At 46.9% G+C, this 18,846-nt stretch overlaps 1 protein-coding gene across 8 annotated transcripts in view; it reads right to left on the bottom strand.

Moving 5' to 3' along the window:
- Window positions 1-15,867, bottom strand: part of LOC122163778 (synaptotagmin-like protein 2) — a 44,903-nt gene extending 29,036 nt beyond the window's left edge. For 6 of the 8 annotated variants that reach the window (XR_006170039.1, XR_006170038.1, XR_006170040.1 and 3 more), the window contains exons 1-2: window positions 9,985-10,048; window positions 110-671 (exon numbers count right to left, since the gene is read on the bottom strand). Coding sequence is in view for 3 of the 8 variants with exons in the window: in XM_042825268.1 (XP_042681202.1) it covers window positions 110-210 (101 nt within the window). In the remaining 5 variants the exon portion in view is untranslated. Of the gene's footprint in view, window positions 1-109; window positions 672-3,885; window positions 4,455-9,984; window positions 10,049-15,793 lie in introns of those variants that run through there. The other 2 variants (XM_042825270.1, XM_042825269.1) reach the window with 2 other exon arrangements.
- Window positions 15,868-18,846: the final 2,979 nt, after the last annotated feature.

Below are 18,846 nucleotides of genomic sequence, written 5' to 3'. Positions count from 1 at the left end.
TGCAGCCTGCACCCCTTCCTGTGCCCACGCATACACACACTCCTCTATAAGAAGTAAAATATCCCCCAGGTGGGAGCTCACGACTTGCTGTTATTGAACGCTGTCTCACCTGATGCGATCCCCATCTTTCTTCTTCAGCTCTGCATCTCTCTGCAGAACCTTCATCAGCTTCTCATACTCCTCCTCAGTCAGGAAGCTCAAGTCCAACATGTTCCCTGCAACGTTCTTCAGCAGTTCAGACAGATGGAGCAATGACACACCGGCAACTAATCCAGCTCAGCCTGCTGCAATGCCATGGGCAGACCCCAGTGTGCTGAGCAAGACAAAGCTGGAGCAAAAAGGGCTTCATTCACAACAGCATGGCTTGAATGGAAGTCGCGTTAGCATTTGGACCTACGCTTCCAGGCTGTGGGCAGCTCTTCCCGGGCACGTTTTGCTGCTTTGCGTGCCTTCCCCTGCCAGGAAAATACTCACAGCAAAATGAGGCTCCTCTGCTTTCCTTCAGGCACAGTCGTAGCAATTTGGAAGCCAGCGTCAATCAAACAGGCAAGCACAGTGAGAAGCAAGCTCACCGCCTGCCTCAACAGGCACGGAAGCTCAGCGCAGCCCCAGCACCTCTGGTACGCGCCTCCTTCAGCAGAGAAGTCTGCCTCCGTGGAGTTCAAGCATCCCTGCAAAGAAACAACATCAAGACGCCTTTCTGATAAGTGCGACATATGGTAACCAAATGTGTACACAGGGGGTTCGTATTTGTTCTTCAGCACAAGTTCCAAATCAAGCTGCCCTACTTTCCTCATCATCCTACAGCATCTCGCACAGCACTAACCTCTCCAAGATGGGGTTTTATTTTAGCTGCTTTCCTGCTAACAGGTAAACAGCTGACTCAGCATGCTTTAAGCAAGACATGCGTATGAACTGCCAAACTGCCTACTTGTTTTTTATCTACATTTTTCCTATTCCTTATTCCTTCCTGCCTTAAATGAAACAGAGGAAGCAGTCAGCCTTCGTAAAGCAATTGGAAAATGCGATCTGCAGGTATTATTGCTGCATGTTAGGCCATGAAATACCAGAGGCTGCTCATTTTCTAATATCAGCGCACTCCGCCTTGTACTGAACTGATATTTGCTCTTCAGACAGCGTATGTGCAGATTGCTCAGCATTTCAGCAGAGACCAGTAATGGCCAGAGGCTGCATGGTGTGGAGGGAAGGTAAATTACGTTTTGCAGTGCTGCTTTACTCCTTGTCTTCCCCCCCGGCCAACCGGAGGGCAGTAAAGTGCACCTCCAAGGGAGGAAAAGTTCTGCTGGAGTCCATGTAAATATTTCCCAGCTCATCAGGTGGGACTTTCCCACTGAGTCAAAGCCCATCGGGTGACTGTGGATTTCACCACCCTTGGCTTTTTCTACCAAAGCCACAGCCTTGTAGCCGGAATACTGAAAATTAACAAATCCCAGTTTTCATGGCAAATATCATCTGACAATCACCATGCCCATTCCCTGACCTCAAGGCCTCTATCACTCTCAGCGTGTCTGCCTTATCTGCCCTCAGCCTCCACATTCAACATCTCCAGGTCCTGCAGGTGCTCCTCAGAGCCGTGGTTCAGATTATTTCTGATCCCCCTTCAGCCTGCATCCACACAATGCACCTCTTGGACTGGCATGCCAGAGCCAAGCATAGGAGTTTCAGCTGGACTTTGCTGATGAAACATCGTTTTATAGATCTACATTATCTGACAGCTGATACATCCCCAAGTGTTTGTTCTTTTTCTCAAAATGGTCTAACATGAAGCACAGCAACTGTCAGAACACACACAAAAAAAGGCTAAGTAATGAATGAACATAACAACTCTGTAATTATTATAAAATAATTTTTGGACAGAAAAAAGCTTAACATGCATATGTCACACTGCAACTACAGCCTTTATCATCTAGGAAACTATTGATGCCACATTATTGAAAACAAGAGCAGTAATAAAAATCTGTTTCTCTGCCGAAACCTGCATTTTGTCCAGCCCAGCAGGGCACTGGCACTTTCGTTATGCTCAGCTAACTCTCTCAGGCACAACCTTACTTCTAGAAGTACAAGTTTACAAAAGTTTCTGGGAGGGATTTTATTGGGGAAACAAAACAAGCAAACAAAAAGGATCCAGTGACACATTTCTCACAGTATTTGCCCTTCGAGAACTTGAAATTACTTCAGCAAACCTTTTCAGCAGACTCATATTTATTTATTAGTCCAGAAGTCAATCAGAAAAATACCACTTACTTTTTTACAGAAAAAAAATGGCTATTTTTTTTTTTCCCCTGAGAAAGTTTTGTCTTATTGTAACGGTTACCTGAGAGGAAAAGGTTAACAGAACCCAAACAGCCAACTCCTTTTGTTTCAAGAGTCAAAAAGCAAAGCGCCTCCCAGGCTTGCTGGGGAAGAAAGGTGCTGCATCCCAGCAGCCCCTGACACAGGAAGGTTCCCAGCTCACCCTCTGAGGACACAGCTCCTGGCAGCAGACACTGACCTGGAGAGTCCAGAAAGTGAGAAGTGCCTGTGTCAGTGTTAATGGCACCCACTGGGAGCCGTGCAGGGCAAAGGCAGGCTGCCCACAGGTGCTGCAGCACTGTGATGCCCTGTGCTGGGGAACAGCCTGAGGTCCTGCTGTGTGTCATGACACAAAGGCAGGCAAGTGTTTCACCACATCTCCAGTGACAACTGTGAATCTGAGCAGAGGAGGTCAGATGCAAAGCACTTCCTTCCATCTAACTGCTTTTTAGAGATAGCGATAATCACAAGGAGGTCAACACACGCTCTGCAGTATGAGAGCTGTGGGTGCAGAGACAAGCAGAAGCATGACCTGCTTGGGGGCAGAACTGCCTGCATCTCCTACTGTGCTGATTTCTGGTTTCTTTTGGCCACCACACCAAGAAGCAGCACATACTTCAATGAGCAGAGAATATCAGTGTGCAGTTTAGCAACAGAGGAGTGGCCACACAGGACTAGGCTGCAGGCCCGTGTCACTGCTCATCTTCTCCGAGGATGACAGCATGCAGCTGGGAGAAGACAGCACACAGCCTGCACCAGGCATCCTGCAGGTCACAGGGCACAGCTCCCTAAAACAGGAGCAATACCTGTGCATTTTGCAGATTTCCAGGATTACTTGCAGAGCTCACATTAATTTCAAGCATTTGTGATACTCTCAAAGCCCCACAGACTCACTATGCCTGAAATGAAAAAGTATGTGCCCTTGTGTTTTGACCCACCACCTGCTTGCTTCATTTGATATCCCCATGCATTTGATTGCAAAAATCTAGTGATGTTTACTCTGCTTTCACCTACTCTGTGCTGCTCCTTTTGCAGACCTGTGTCACTGCTGTGGTTTCTCATCTAGAAGGGAGTTTGATGTTTCTCCTGTCTAGGTGTTATTCAGGGAGCTTTCATCATTCCTCTCACCCCTCTCCGTGCCTGATTCAGCTTACTACAGAACTACCCACCAGTATTGAGATGCAAAAAGACTCTTCTCAACAGTAGCAACCCCTGCTCCCTTCCCTAGCTTGGCAGAGAAGCAGCGTGAGCCGTGCCTGTGGCAGGAGGAGCTGGGCAATGCCAGAGCAAGCAGCCCGCTGGCCCCAGGACAGAGGGGAGCACCGAGCACCAGCAGAAAAGCTAAGAGAGGTAATCACTAAAGGAATAAGCCTTCCTGTTGTCAGCTGTGCACTGGCGATGAGCAGTCCTGCACGCTGTGGAGCTGACAGCCAGGGAAAGCCCAGGTGCTAAGACTCCCCATTTTACAGAGCCAAGATACAAACAGCAGCGAGCTGCCCCAGACTGTACTTTTCTCCTTTCAGCAAGGCATCAGCAGCAGCACCAACCCCAAAGGAACAAATAAACACCAACCTCGTTTCAGCAGAGCGCAGCACCGTCTCACGGGGCGCACAGCAGCGCTGCGCACACCAAGCAAAAGCAGCCTGGACAACGCTCGTTTCCTCATCCCTTGGCAGCTATGCCAACACGTGACCCGAGCTGCCAGGATCCCCGCACGGCAGTGCTGCACAGGGCCACAGGCAGCAGGATCTGCTCCACCAGGTGCAGCCCTGTGAGCTTTGTAAAACAAACAGTGCCTCCGCTCCCAGGTGAGGCTTCTGCAGCAGCAACAGCTAGTTATGAAGGAGGGTACGTTACAAACCTGAGTGACTGCTTCCTCTATCTTCAAGTTAGTTTTCTTCTCATTACAGAGAAGGGTAACATTTGGGGGAGTTTTGTTTGTTTTTCTAGGTAACACTCTTCCAAACAGTTTTATTGGGTGAAAATTAAATGCTTGCTTAGCCTGGCGGGCACAAAATAGCTCCTTTTGGACAGACAGATGCTGAGAGGGATGCCTCCGTTATGCTGGATATCTATTTTATTTCTGGAAGATTTCCCTGAGCTCCAGCACCAAACAGAACTACGTCTCTGCTCTTCACCACCAGCCCCATGCTCAGCTGCCCAAACCTACTCTGGTTTCCCAGTGCACCCCTCTAGATACCCATGCCAAGCACTGAGTGCTGGGACGTGTTGTCCAGTCTAACATCACTCGCTGCAAGCCAAGCAATCTCTGTGACCAGACACTGCTTTGCATTTAAAGGAAGAGGAAAGGTTTAGGAACTTTAACCTGCCAATCAGCCAGCCAGGACGCTCTTCTGATAATGGAGCATTTAACACCTTGATTTCAACAGCTGGGTCAGCATGGGATCACGCAGATCTGCCTCATTGCTGGGGCTGAGCAGAGGTCCGTATAATAAAGATATGACAACACCCCTGCCCACGACACAACAAAACCCGGAACAGATAACACTGATCTCACCAGGCTATTCATAGCCTGATGAAAATAGCAGTGAGCAGGAAAGGCTGCTTGCCTCTGTCCATACCTTGTTATCACACATCCTGTTACAATATAAGGAAATAACCTCCTTACGCCTTACAATGTGTGAACACTTCCCAGTGCCCTTATTAGTTAAGACAACTCTTGTATGGCAGGTGAAGCCAAGAATGGCATTGCACTAATGATGATGGATGTGATCCTGGCACCACAGATCCCAATGTCTGCTCTACTGAACAGGAGAAGAAATACCTAGCACCGAAACTGCTACACCTGTATGCAGTCATCAATCCTGTCTCATGCTAAGCCCCACTCTCCCCCCCATCTTACTTCTGGTGTCAGCACCATGGAATACACAGTGGCATTACCACTGGTACTATACAGCCACAACAAGGATGGCCATCATGGTGCTCACAAGCAGAACGATGCGACATCTGACTGACCTTCATCAGCAGAGAGATAAAAAAAAAAAAAAAAAAAAAGCAAACTACAGGATGGCCTCTGGGAGGAATGGGCTGAAAACACACATCTCCCTTTTTCCCCGTCACAAAACAAGGTGATGCCTTTTGGTTAGCTGCTGCAATGCTCTGCTGCAAGGCATCACAAGAGCCCTTCCGAGGTGCACCTTTTCCTCTTGCTCTGCAGTGCACCGCTTATGGCTATGAGCTGCCCAGTCATTCACAGACCCACAGTGGTCGTGAGCCAGGAGAACAGATTTAATACAACTGCTTTCTGAAAAGCTTTTCTACTAAAAAAGCTGCGGTTGCACTGCCTGCAATGATATTTTGTCTGAGCTGTCCCACTGAAAGGACAGAAGAGCTCTGCTGTTCCTACCCAACGAAATCCCAAGCAGCTGAGCAGCCTTCAGCCGAGTGACAGCTGATAAGGACTGCCTCCAAACAAAGCAGGCAGTTGTGCAGTCCACACATAAATGCATCTGTTACCATCAAACAGTCAAGGCTGAATTCTGGCAATACCAGACTGGTTTCTTTTCAGCTATCTCCAAAAAGCAAAATTACTCAAGTTCAACTCCCCATACATTTAACATTGATCTTTCTCCACTCAGCAAAAGTTGCACCTGACACCTGACTTTGTCACTCCACCCCAGAGCAGGTGGGAGGGTGGCAGCCGTGCCCCAAGTGATGGCTTCTTTCTCCCACCTGTATCCCAGGAATAAAAACACTGTTCAGTTCATCAAGAGCACAGCCATGCATGGTTTCCCTAGCTTTCAGTCTGTACCTCACTTTCCAGAAATGACAGAATCCAGCTGCTTTCCTGTCACCTTTTCCTTCCTCCTCCCCCAGGCAGCTTCAGGAAAGGATATCCACTGATCATGAATGCCCCAAGATGTGCTTTGGGATAAAGGAACGCAGGAACGTATCAGAGCTGTAGGTCTTAACCCAACCCCACGAGAGCAGCTGGAATTAAACAATTGAGAGCAACAATACAATGGCAGGCAGAAGAATTAGTAAAGTCCTCTATTCTGTGCACATGGAGAACACATAATTGAGGAAGTGCTCCACTGACCACATAAGAAATGAACTCTGTTTATTTGCATTTACCCCTGTGCTTCTAGAGAAAGTACGAGAGCACAATATTACATGAGCTTCCTTTTGAAGAATGCTGCATGAGCACTTCTATCCCCTGCGCACTTCTACCCAACCCAACCTAACTGTTTCATGATTAATCACCCACACTATCTACCTCCCTCCAGCCAGGATTGCACGGGTGAAATTAGCATTCCATGCAATTTACTTCCTTCTATCCATTTTTAATTAAATGACTCATCCCACCCAGGGTAAACAAAGGACTGAGGTTCTGGGTCCTTTGCTATTATTTCTTAGAGTCAGCACCATCAGAGGAGAGGTGTGACTCAGGCTCTGTAAGGTCAATAAAGCCTCTTAGTGGTATTAAACTAGCAATCCAAAGTTTTAGTTTAAATATTTGAGACTTGTGTTTATTTCATAGGTGGGAACTATTTGCAGATCTTGCAGGACGTAGTTCACTGTAATTCTGCACACTGCCAGAACACAAATAAACAAGCACAGCCCCTGGGACACCAAGCAAACCTCTCATACCTCACAGAACCAGGATTGCCATCCTCTCCCAGCTGTGAGAGGATGCCAACATTTCAGAGGCTTTGCTGTAAGAGCCACCCAGCCAGACGTGATCCATCCAGCCCAGCATAGGTTGGGAGCCTCAGCTCAGAGGCAAGAGGGAAGTGCTCACACAGTGTCCTGAAGTACACCTGGCTGTGGGGAGGAGGCAGGGGCTTGTGCTGAGTTTTGTGCTGAGGTTTGTGCTATGCCTGCCCTTCCATCCTCAAGACAAAAGGAGTTTTAAAAGAATTTGCCGTTCTCTGATTGTTGGTTTGCAACAACCCACCATTCCCATACCTTCACAGGGGACGAGTGTTGAGCTCCCCATACAACCCCCCTACGTTTCTGCTGCTCAGACGTTCCCATCAGAGAAACACCTGTTGTTCAGCCTTCCCTCCCACCAAGGGAGGACAGCAGCCTTGAAGAACCCAGCTCTCCTGCTAGGAGTCTTCATGCTATAAAAGATACTCCTCAAAGCTTCTTCTTAGCCATTAATTTGTGACATGCTTGAAAATGCAACAACAAACCAATATGTGGTAGCTGCAAGTGAGAAACCAGAAGCATCTTAAAGCCAGACCCCACAGGTGGCAGCCACATACAGAGACCAACCAACCCCCTGACCTCGTTTCTTACTCATCCTCACAACCTGTGTACTTTTAATGGTCAGGAAAGCTGGAAAGCATGCTTTGGCCAAGTTCCAACAAACAAAAGGCACAGCTAAGGATGCAGGACAAAGCAACCATGCGTGACAACTTGTCTTTTTTTTTTTTTTTGACCCTCAAAAATATTTGCTGACCTCAACTCTGCTTTCATTTCACCACGATTTCCCCGTGCTCGCTTTCAAGTGTGACATGTCATAAATTGCTGTCCTGACCCTGCCTGTTATGCCCCAGTAACACCACGTTTGCACTGCCTACCTGGCACTTGGCAGTGGGTTGGGATGCACGGCTCAGTTAAACCAGGAGAGCTGCACCCCAGCACTGCCCACATTTCTCCTGGGTGGGGGAGGTTGGTGATTTATCCCTCCCACTCCTCCGGCAAGTGGGACTTGGCATTGAGGGCACAGCCTCAGAATCTGAAGCTATTTGCCAAACAAACAAATAGAAAAAAACAACTATTTCTTTAAGGTGGCATGAGCTCAGAAGTCAAACACACATGGAGCCCAATTCCTTTGTACTCCTGTGCCTACTGAGCTCAGTGATCTGAGACAAAGTTCGAAGCTGAAAGCCATGGGAAAGCAGGACTGCTTGTTGAGGAAAGTTTGTATGCAGTAGTTTCTTCCTTCTGTATCAGTGGTGGCATCCCAAGCCTCGGCCATGCCTGAAATAACTAAAAAATAGAATGAAGGTAACTGGGGTGCTTCTCATCATGGTTTAAAACAAGGTACACTCAGAAAACATAATTCCTTTCAGCATCTGGGAAAAGGGAAGCTTTGAAAACAGCCTTTCAGGAATTGAATTCCTGATCTGTAATTCCAGTTCCTGATACCAAAGCACAGAAAGGCTACAGCCAGATTCTGAGGTCAGCCCCACATCATGAGAGAAAAATAAAGCTCACAACCACGTCTCATCCACCATCCACACACCACACCACGCTCCGTCATCTCTGGATTTCCAAACTGAGCTGAGGCCTGGACTGGGCCGTGCTGTTCCTGGCTGAGTACAGAGACATGCAGTGCTCCCACCTGCAGTGCACCGGGTTTGTTCTGTGAACACAAGACACTGAAAGGGAACTCTAGAGAGAGCAATTCCATTACTGAAGCTGCACCTACGTCTTCTGTCACAGGCCTTTTTGCAAGAGGAAAAATAGATTGGCCGATTTTCTTCCAGGAATAATGCAACTTTCCAGTGTTAACACAGGCTCAGGCATGAATTCAGTCATTGGAGCCATTTATGCGCTCAAGCTGGATAACTTGAGTGGGACATGAAATACTTTTGGAAAGTCCTGTCATTCAGAACAAGAAAAAAAACCCAAACACCTGATTCTACTGTCTGTGCTCACAGTTATGTGAAAGATCTCGTGTTTATGCATTCCCAGCAAAGGATGATTCACAGACATGAGGATAGGGAGAAGTTACACGAAGCTCACTGACTGCAGGTAAGACAGATGTACTTAGCACAAGTAGCACAAATCCGCATAAGGAAATCTGTCATTTAATCTAGCTCAAGAGAAGTTCAGGTAAATTCAACAAGAAATCCAAGCACAGATTGCAGAGATTTAATTAAATCGCTAAACATAAAATCAGCTTCATATGATCATCTGATACCATCTTCTTACACACACGGTGTTTCTGCCACCTGTGCTGCTACACCAATACCCATACAACCTGCAATGAGGTGAGGAAGGCAGCTTTCCAGGTAAGAGTAACAAGGTCACCTGAAAAATGCTGTCTTACGTCAAGATGCTCGAGGTCCGTAAGGGTTAGGAGTTTTTTATATGAGCGGTGACAACCCTCTGCCAGACCTCACTACGTGATGCTGCCGGCAAGAAAAAGCCCAGCACAACGTAAGGCCCCACGTGGAGCGGCTCGGATGTTCTGTTAAGGAGGATGGAGAGGCAGACAGACAGCGAGAAGGGAACGGAGCGCTCGGCCCCACGGCCCCCAGCAGCATCACCGGCAGCCCGGACCGGGACAGGGCCGTCCGCACCATGGCTGGGGAAGGCAAGCTCACTGCGAGCTGCTGTTGGCAGCCGTACGCAGCAACGAAAGGAAACGGGAACGAAGTAGAAACGGCACAGCTCCTGCAACAGCGCGCGGCGCAGCCAGGAGCTGTCGGCAAAGGGAGCGGCCCAACAGAACGCAGCCCCGCGGCTCTGTCAGCTGCTGGCAACAGCGAGACGCAAATAAGGAAGTCCGTGGAGCCGGAGCGGAGGAGAGCTGCGGGACACGGACGCAGGAGAAGCGGTGGGGAAGCAGCGGCAACTCGGCGGGCTCCCACCTGCGGCACACGGCGTCAAGCAAGGGGCGGCTTGGCGGACCCGGAAGGTCCCGGGCGCAGCCAGCGGAGAGGGAGCAGGGAGGGCAGCGGGGAGCGATACCTCAAACGAGAGACAGCTGGGAGCCACCACGCACACCTCCGCACCCACGGGGGGTAGGGGGAGGAGCTCGCTGCCGCCCCTGGAGGCGTGGCTTTCGGGAATGGAGGCGTGGCTTCGGGAAGGGGCGTGGCCATGCGCCGGGTGGAGGCGGGGCCACGCGGACGCGGGTCCTGCGGTCACACGTGCGTTCAGTCCGTGTGAAGTGCTGGTTGCTACATAAGGTGCCTTACAGGAGCCCAGCCTCTGTGCAAAGGGATTAAGCTTTCTTTCTTTCTTTTTTTTAAGAGCACCAATAAAGCTTCAGGATATGGGAATATTTGCACTGGAGCGTTTGTTTTCCTGCTGTAAACACCAACTACCTGCAAAACCAGCTGTCATTTAGCAGTCTGAATTAACTGAGATAGGTATAATGGCAGCTGTGTGTGTCCTCCATCTTGGGCACGCAGAGCTGCGGTCACGCAGGAGCTCTGGCTGTGGGATTTGGCAACTGCAGGTAGAACGGAGGTAACTGAGGTGGGGTAAAGTGCAGCTTGGATTTACAGCCTGTATTTTCACATTTTTAGCCTTAAACCTTAACCCCATGGCATTACAGCCTGTGCCCTGCAATGAGTATAAAATAGCAACCCTGCAACGTGCAAGAAATGAGCAGTGACAGCTTTATAGGGCCTCCAAACATCACTGTGTGCATGGATTTCTGGATGCTAGCAAGTAGCAAGTGCACAGTGAGTGGAAAAAAAGCAGTAGTTTATGAAGGTTTGATTACTGGCCAGCCCTGCTTGGTTGCAGCAAAATACGGCACCTTGAAGTGAGTAAATACCATCACATGGGAACAACTCCACAACAGCCTGCAAAACGCAGGGAAAAGACGTATTATTACTGCAGTCAGCTGCTCCTATGCTTTTCTCACCTTCAGTCTTTTAAGGTTTTTGTGAGAACAAGTGGCAGAAGCCATGTCAAACAGTAGGACCATCCTTTGTGATTGGCACTGCCACGCATGGCCCCTGCAGCCCTGGGGCTCATGTTAGGACAGCACTGCCCCAGTGCACGGAGTGCCATTGGGAAAGGAGTGCCCAACTCTGCAGGGTCCTGCTGTGGCCTCAGCAGGGAGAAGTGAGGATGCAGAGCTCTTTAAGCCCTCAGCTAGTTTAAAACAGTGCTGAATTTGTTTCAAGGCACCTGTGCTTCTTCAGTAAATGTCAGGCACTACAGCTCTGCCAGAGATCTGTCTCCGGGCTGCTTCTGCCCCTTGCGCCATAGTTGAAGCGACAAAAGTTTGCTCATTCGTGTTCCAGTAAGGGAAAAATGTCCCTGAGATCTACACAGCTTTGGCTGGCTCCTTTGTGGATTGGGTGCACCTTCAGCTCAACCAAATGTTCCTGTTGGTATCTCACCTATGTCTGAACCTCAGTGAGCTCAGCCAAGGCACAGCTTTTCCCTCTCAGTCCTTTTGTTTCCATGCAATCCTTTCTCTTAACTCGACTCTCATTAGGCCTGGAGTGTTTTCAGTATTTTTAGCTGTGACTTTCAGAACGCTGCCAAAAGATAGCTGAAAACTATAGAGCAGTGTGATTAATGCTCTCGGCATTTCTCTGTGATTCATCTTGGTGTTAGAGAAACTAAATATGGAAGCATGACAAAAATCACTAGTGTTTCACTGGGGCATATCGTTCAGGTTTTTGCTACCTTGGTGGATCTCTGCAACGTTCCTCCTTAGCTACTTAACTGCAGTACTAAAATTATTGGGAGCATGTGCCTGTGATGCAATTCACTTCCCACTGTCTTGTCACAAAAATATTATTTTGAGAGCAAACTGGCTCTCAGCTTGAATTACTGGGTGTTAAAATTTTAGCTTGCAGCTTGCCAGAATAAAGAAACAGATAAAAATTCCTCATCCGTTACTGCACATTCCACCAGCGAGCCATAAACTTAACTTCAGAGTCCAAAAAAAAGCAATATCAAGCATCTGAGCAGGATCTGCTTGCGTCTGCAGGAGCTGTGAGTCTGGGACTGAACAGCAATGTACAGGTACAGAATAGCAATCTGTCTTCTTAGAGTGATCCCCTGCAAGCCTGTTGTATATCTTGGTTAGAGAGGGAAAGTCACACAACAGCTAAAATCCAGCAAGAGAAATCTGGGACCGGTCCACTGAAGCTACATGGAGCCCATTTAGTTTAAACCAGCTAAAAACCTGCCTTTTTACATTTGATTTGGCAATATAGACCTCAGTTTTCACTGATGTTCACCAAGTTGTTTTAACCAAAAACTACGGCTCTGTGTTCTTTCCAAAGTAATGTACAAATGTGTTGGTTAGCAGCAAAAGCTACAGAGGATTTTTGATGCTGTCTGGATGAGCTGTTAATATTGTATGATATTTTTTTCTTCCATTCAATGACAGTTTTAAAAGATATTAGCTCATGCTACAGGGAACCTTCTGAGAGGCTTATAAACCATGTGGCCCCAGTCACATGGAAAAGATGTTGCTGATCACCCACTAATCACAAACCCAACAGTTTTTCAGAGGTCCACATTCCTCCTACCTGCCAGCAACAGCATGATTTCAAAGCAGGTGCAGCTGCAGCCCCAGGCACAGCTGGGGCACTGCCCTGACCCACACCTGCAGGCAGGAGCTGCTGCCAAGGGTTGGTTTTCCTGTAGGAAAGGGGGGAATGCATGTTGGGCTGAGTGGCCCCATCTGACAGCAGGTGAGGAGCACTATGCACTTCCATACTGCACTGTCTCACATTCATTCACCAACTATGTGAGGGGCTGAGACAACATGGCCAGGTAGGTTTGAAGGCTTCTTTCATCCCAATGGCAAAAAATAAAGCCTGGCAGGCAAAAGGAAAATCTTTCTGGAAAGGAGATCTTGAAGCCTGAGACCTCTAATCACACATGGAGACTGGCACTAATCAGTGTTAGCAGAGGAAATGACAAAGTTTAGATATGCACAAAATGGTATAGCATTGATCCTGTGCAGACATACTGCTCTGGAGGCAATGCATTTATCGTGGCCATGCATGTTTAGGCCGCAGGCAATGTACAGCAGAGTGAACTCACCACTGAAAAGGAAACTGTGCAGCTCGTCTGAACTCCGCTGTCACTCCAGGTTTGCTGCACTGAACTGATGAGCCATAATTTCAGGCCAGAAATACAGTGCCAATGGCAAAAATATCTTGAGAAATCTGTTCTCTGGCTTCCAACACATGCAGCAGCCTAGCTCCTACTAGCAGGAGACAACAAGGAGCAGAAGGTGACAGCTTCAAGAGAGGCAGTTAGCAAGCATTTTCCTATTTCAGACAAGTGAAGTGTTGTGGATGGTGAAGTGCCACTGCCTGACACCCCTTTCCTGCGGTGTCCCATCCTTGCTGTATGGATGCAGTGCACACTCCCTCCACATCATCAAGTAGCCAACACAAGTGTGCTGTTATGGGCTTTTAAAAGAGAAAGAAATAAGAAATCTAAGCAGCAGTGTTGCTTAGCAATATGGAATTGTGCTCCAGCACGAGATGCAGCACATACACTGAAGGCCCAGCAAACAGAAATAGCATTTTCTAAGGAAATAGGAAATGTTTGCTGCGTATTCTTTGCAAGTGCAAATTAAGCTGCTACAATGAGGGATAATGCCCACAGAGTTGTGTGTGATCCAAATTAAGCAAGTCCTTAGTAGATATCAAGAGCCAGTCCCTCCCACTGCACTGCACCTACCTATTTGGTCAGCTCATATTTCAAAAGCAGAAACATTTCAAAAAAGAAAAGTAGCCTACAAACAATATTTGAACAGCAAATGAGATTATATTACTTAAATAGGTTTCTTATTACAAGTTATCAGCTAGCTGTCAGATATACCATTATTATTATTGTTAGTACGACGTTGAAGTAGAAAGATTGGGAAGAAGCATTCTGGTTGGCTTTACAGCCCAAATTGCAAAAAGCTGCTATCTTTTTTGATCCTTAGAATCATAGAATCATAGGATGGGCTGGGTAGAAAAGGACCACAATGACCATCTAGTTTTAACCCCCCTGCTATGTGCAGGGTTGCCAACCACCAGACCAGGCTGCCCAGAGCCACATCCAGCCTGGCCTTGAATGCCTTCAGGGATGGGGCATCCTTCCTAGAAACCACATTGATGATTGGCCATTCCAAACAGTCAAAAAACTATGAACAGAGCCATACAAATACCCCCAACATTTTCTGAAATATTTAAAAAAATATATTAAAATTTTGTACCTAGTTAATTTGTTTTCTGCTTTTTGTTCTTTTAGGGTATATTTGGAACCATATTGAGATTTTTTTCATGCAACTGAAAGGATCCTTTCCTCAAGGAAAAAGTAAATACAAACTGACTATTCATGACATTATTCACTGCCACCACGCCCAGAGCTAGAGAGTTAGGAGAAAACATCATCTCAAGGCTGATGATAAATTTGACAGTCTTGGTGCAAAAATCACAGCAAAGTGAAAACAAGTTTTTTGTAGAGATGGACAGACAGTGCCTGAAGGGATGCTGAGTGGACTTCCAGCACTCACCTGGGTCTCAGGGCAGAATGAAGAGTCGGTGCTTGTTAAATGCCAATCATATCAGTGGTATGGGTGAAATAAGTCCATGAAATAAGCCATTATTTCTTTCTGAGGCCTGTCTGCTTATTGAATTAGAAGCTCTTCAATATTTCAAAAGGCTCCAAGAACATTTCAGTTTACTAATTTACTAATTCATTTACTAATTACAGAAAAGCAAGAGCGAAGAGTTGTCGGCGTGGGACCCAAATGTGCTCTGTGTCAGAGGACTTGCAGCACAAGGCCAGCAGTGATGTGCACTGAGCCTCAGCCATGGCCATGGATCAGTGCTTTCTTTACTGACAGCACGTGTTTGTTGGGCTGCAAATCCTACTGCTGCGAGGAAGGGTGGGACACAGCTGTGCCATAGCTGTGCTCACTACTTTTATAGTTCATTGGAATCACACTGCTGTGTGCCACTGGGTGAGACAGCTGCTATGCAAAGGTTACACCCTGCACACCATTAACATTCATGTGTTTTTCACATGAGGTCACTGACTGCTTGCTCTCCTTGCTGCTCCCATGACATACTGGCTGCTGACAGTCTCATTTTTCATTACTTCCCCCCAGTTTGCAAACTCACTGCCTATTTGACCATCAAAAGATAACAAGTGCTTGCAAGGAATTTGAGCTGCTAGTGCAAGCTGTACAGCAAAGCTGCTGGGCTGCAGGATCCAAGTCTTGAGCCCTGAGATGGTGAACTTCCAGAAAACCAAAGACACGATAAAAATATTCTTATGTTTGTCTCTGTCAGTCTTCTGCATGGTCTGTATATCCAGGACAGCTGATCCTCTGTCAGACAGCTTCACCACATGGCACCACTGTATTCTGCCATGCTCAGTGTAATTAAGATAATTAAGAAAGCTATAATGTGATGATTAACAAAGCTGGATAGGAAGCATCATATCATTCTCTGAAAACAAAAATCAATGAAACATGCAACCTTCTCTCAGCACGATGCTCCTGGGAACCAAAAGGAAAAGTCGCATCAAAACCAGGTGCTAAGCAAGCAGAGCTCAGCTTCCATGGGCTCGTTCACATTCATGTCGTGCAGCACCTCCAAAGCACTGTCCATCCTCAGGGAATCCATACCCAGAGAGGGCCCAGGCAAGTGCTCTGTCTCATCCCACCACCACAGAGCCAGAGGAGAGCAGAACCAGGCTGCTGGGGTCCCTAGAACTCAAACTGAGAAGGGACAAGGAGCTGTACAGCCACTAATACATAATTAATGGCATATAGGATTTGTATTTCCACCTCTTGCAAAGAGAAGGCCACGCAGTCTCACTAAATTCAGGTTCCTCAGGGGGCAGCCACACTGCAGCACCAGGTGTGGGAGCAGCTTCACCCACACACACTGATTCCTCCAGGAAATGGTTACCTGGAACACACCAAAAAGAATGAACACTTGGGAAAAGGCCTGGCAGGGAGGCAGTGCTCAGCTATGCCTGGAAGCAGGAGAGTAAAGCAGCTCTAAGGGTGACCCAGTCATTTCATAGGCTGGTGAACTCAGGGGAAAGTATAACTCAGCCAAGAATGAGCCCAAGCTGAAAAAATCAGAGCATGTGCATTCAACTGTTCTGCATGATGCTGGAATATGCATTCAGGTGGTATCGGGTTCAGTGAATGCAAAGGTATTTGATGTGGGGTTCTGTTTCTATATGTGGCCCTGTTCAAGACCTTCATAGCTCTCCAAGTGCCTGAAAATAACAGTGAGTTAATGACCTTTTAGGCAGCAAACACTCCAGCAAATGCACTTTATAAATACTTCTTAGACAACAAATAGGGCTGTGAAATAAGCAAGAAAACTATAAAGTGCATTTGCAAGTGAACCTAATGATGGATTTAGAGGCTAAAGATGGCTCTTGTACTGTATTTGTTTAAATCTTTGATTACATTCTCTGCATCTCCAGCAACTAGATGTGATGTTGAAACAGGGAGCTTTGTACACCCCATTCTGCTGGATTTGGTGTTGTTGAACAATGATGCATTTAGCATGTTTCAGAAACACCACATGCTTGATGTGCTGCTGAGATTAGTCAAGTTAAAGGCAGGACTCTACAAGAATTTTTTAAATTGGGTATTGGAATAGAAGCAACCCTTAAGAGCCATCTAATTGCCTGTGTAGGTGATGCAGCCTAGAGAGGCTTGCTGCTTTTCCCAGGTGTGCTGCTGGGCTCCATTTTTCAAATGAGCACCACTTCTGTTTATAGAGTGAGTACAAGGGAGTTGCTTGGAAGGGAACACTGCAGTGTACATAGATTTGAGTCATGAAGTCTGTTAACACATAGTTCCTGGTACCAGCCCCGTTCATTTTATCTCAAGATAAGAGTCTTTGCTCCACCTGTGACAAAGTGACTGCTGTTGCTGTGCTCTGGGCTGACAACCTGCAGTGTGACAAAAGCTTCCACATCATCCCGTCACTTCAGCTGCAATCAGACCAAAGGAAATTTTGCTTTCTACATTGTTCTTCTCCTAAGGTTGCATTTGGGCAGGCAGAACTGCTCCAGCAGCACTGAGCCAGACACAAGCAGCAGCCGTCAGGCCCCTCCTGCTTCCCTCACAGCAGCATAATCCCAGATAGCTTGCACGATGCACATGAGGATACACACTTCCAACCTGATGGTGTGAAATGAGCCCTGGGCTGCTAACTGCCGAAAGTGAATGCGACTGGTGCTCAGCATCCTCTGCAAAGCAGGATGGAGGGGTGTAATCATTCACTAGGAGGTACACTGCTCCAGAAGCAGCCGTCTCGGGCCCGCAGCCCAGGCCTTGCTGGGCATGTAGCAGCACAGACATTGCGTTGCTGGCTCCAGGCCTCTGCTCACACTGAGCATGTCACCCTGCAGGAATGTAGTTGGCATCTTCTAGAGATTTAATTCATAAAAAGGGAGCTTAATAGGGAGAAAATATATATTAGCTGAGAGAGCTTTAAGCACCAGACAAAGACAGTGTTGATAAATGAAGGGGCAACCAGAGGACATGTTGACATTGTGCTAAAGGCACAAGATCACACAGGTTTGTGCTGACCTGCAGCTGGGTGGCAACATTTTGTGCACCTTCTTAAAAATTACTGGTTTTGGAAAGGATCAATGCTCTGTCTAGTAGGAGCTTGTGCATGCATACTACAAAGTTACCACTGGCTATTGCAGTGTGGCCACACTCACAACCAGTTTCTGCGGCTCACTGAGTAGATAGCAGCAGTTCCATTTCAGCCTGATGCTGGCTAACCCAGTGAGAATTCCAGGTGACTTTGGGATGCCTTCATACTTCCTTACAGAAGGTCAATCTAAATACTGTTCACATTTAGAACAAACCTGAATTTGATATTCAGGCTTTGAATTGACATATTCCTCTCTAGACGCTGTATCTCCTGTGCATCCAAGGCAAGAGATGAATCTGTTCCAGGTCCCATCCTCCGTGTCACTAACTGGCGCGTGCTGCCTATCCTATGGGGACACTGAAAGAAGCACTGACAGAGCTAAGAAAAAGGCATCTTTCATGAAACTTTTTGAGGTGGTTCATGCAAAATACAATCAAACCCTGACATCTATATAGAGTGATTCAGGGATCTGCCATCCACAGAAGTAGTAGGAAGAATAAAATTCACCTAAATCCTTAAGCCTGAGCCCAATGATAACTGACCAATAAACAACTCGCCATTCCCTTCTGCAGCATGGTCCCTGCCATAGAAAGGTTGGCCCATGTTTTCACCAAGCACAGAAATAAGTCTCAGGGCATTTTCATTGTCTCGGTCATGCAGGTACAGGAATACATCTAAAAGGCAATGCTGCCCTCTGTGATGTCTTCAGCTACTACCACGTGGCTGCACATGCACAACCAGCTACTCCCATCTCAGTACCAGGCATTGAATCAGCTTCAATCAAATGAGATGGAAAGCAGAGCAGCCTTCTCCAAGCACCTGAGCACCCTGTATTCCTCGCGAGCTTTAGACAACTGGACATGGTATTCTGCATTCATTAAGGGCAAACTAATCTACTGTAAGTTACTGTAATTATTTCTAACCTTCATCCACTGCTTTTTCACTACATATATCAGATATTAAGATTTAAATAAAAATCAATATATTCACTTTGTCATTTGTATTAGTAGCATCCAATTTCAAGGATTAAAACCAGATGAAACCAACTGCATTGTTTGTTGAGAAGATAGACTGTGTTTTGCTTTACCTTTATTTTATATAAATATATATATAAATATAAAAATTTCTTTATTTTGGTGTGTTATCTTTTTGTGAATTCAGTACAGAAATTTCAAGTCAATCATAAGTTCAATGTAATCATTCTGTA

The sequence above is a fragment of the Centrocercus urophasianus genome, unplaced genomic scaffold (assembly GCF_019232065.1).
Source record: "Centrocercus urophasianus isolate 14NV4802_14NV808 unplaced genomic scaffold, USGS_Curo_1.0 seq_24, whole genome shotgun sequence".
NCBI lineage: Eukaryota > Metazoa > Chordata > Aves > Galliformes > Phasianidae > Centrocercus > Centrocercus urophasianus.
Note: the sequence above shows the minus strand (reverse complement) of the source record. Positions and strands in the feature narration are given on the sequence as shown.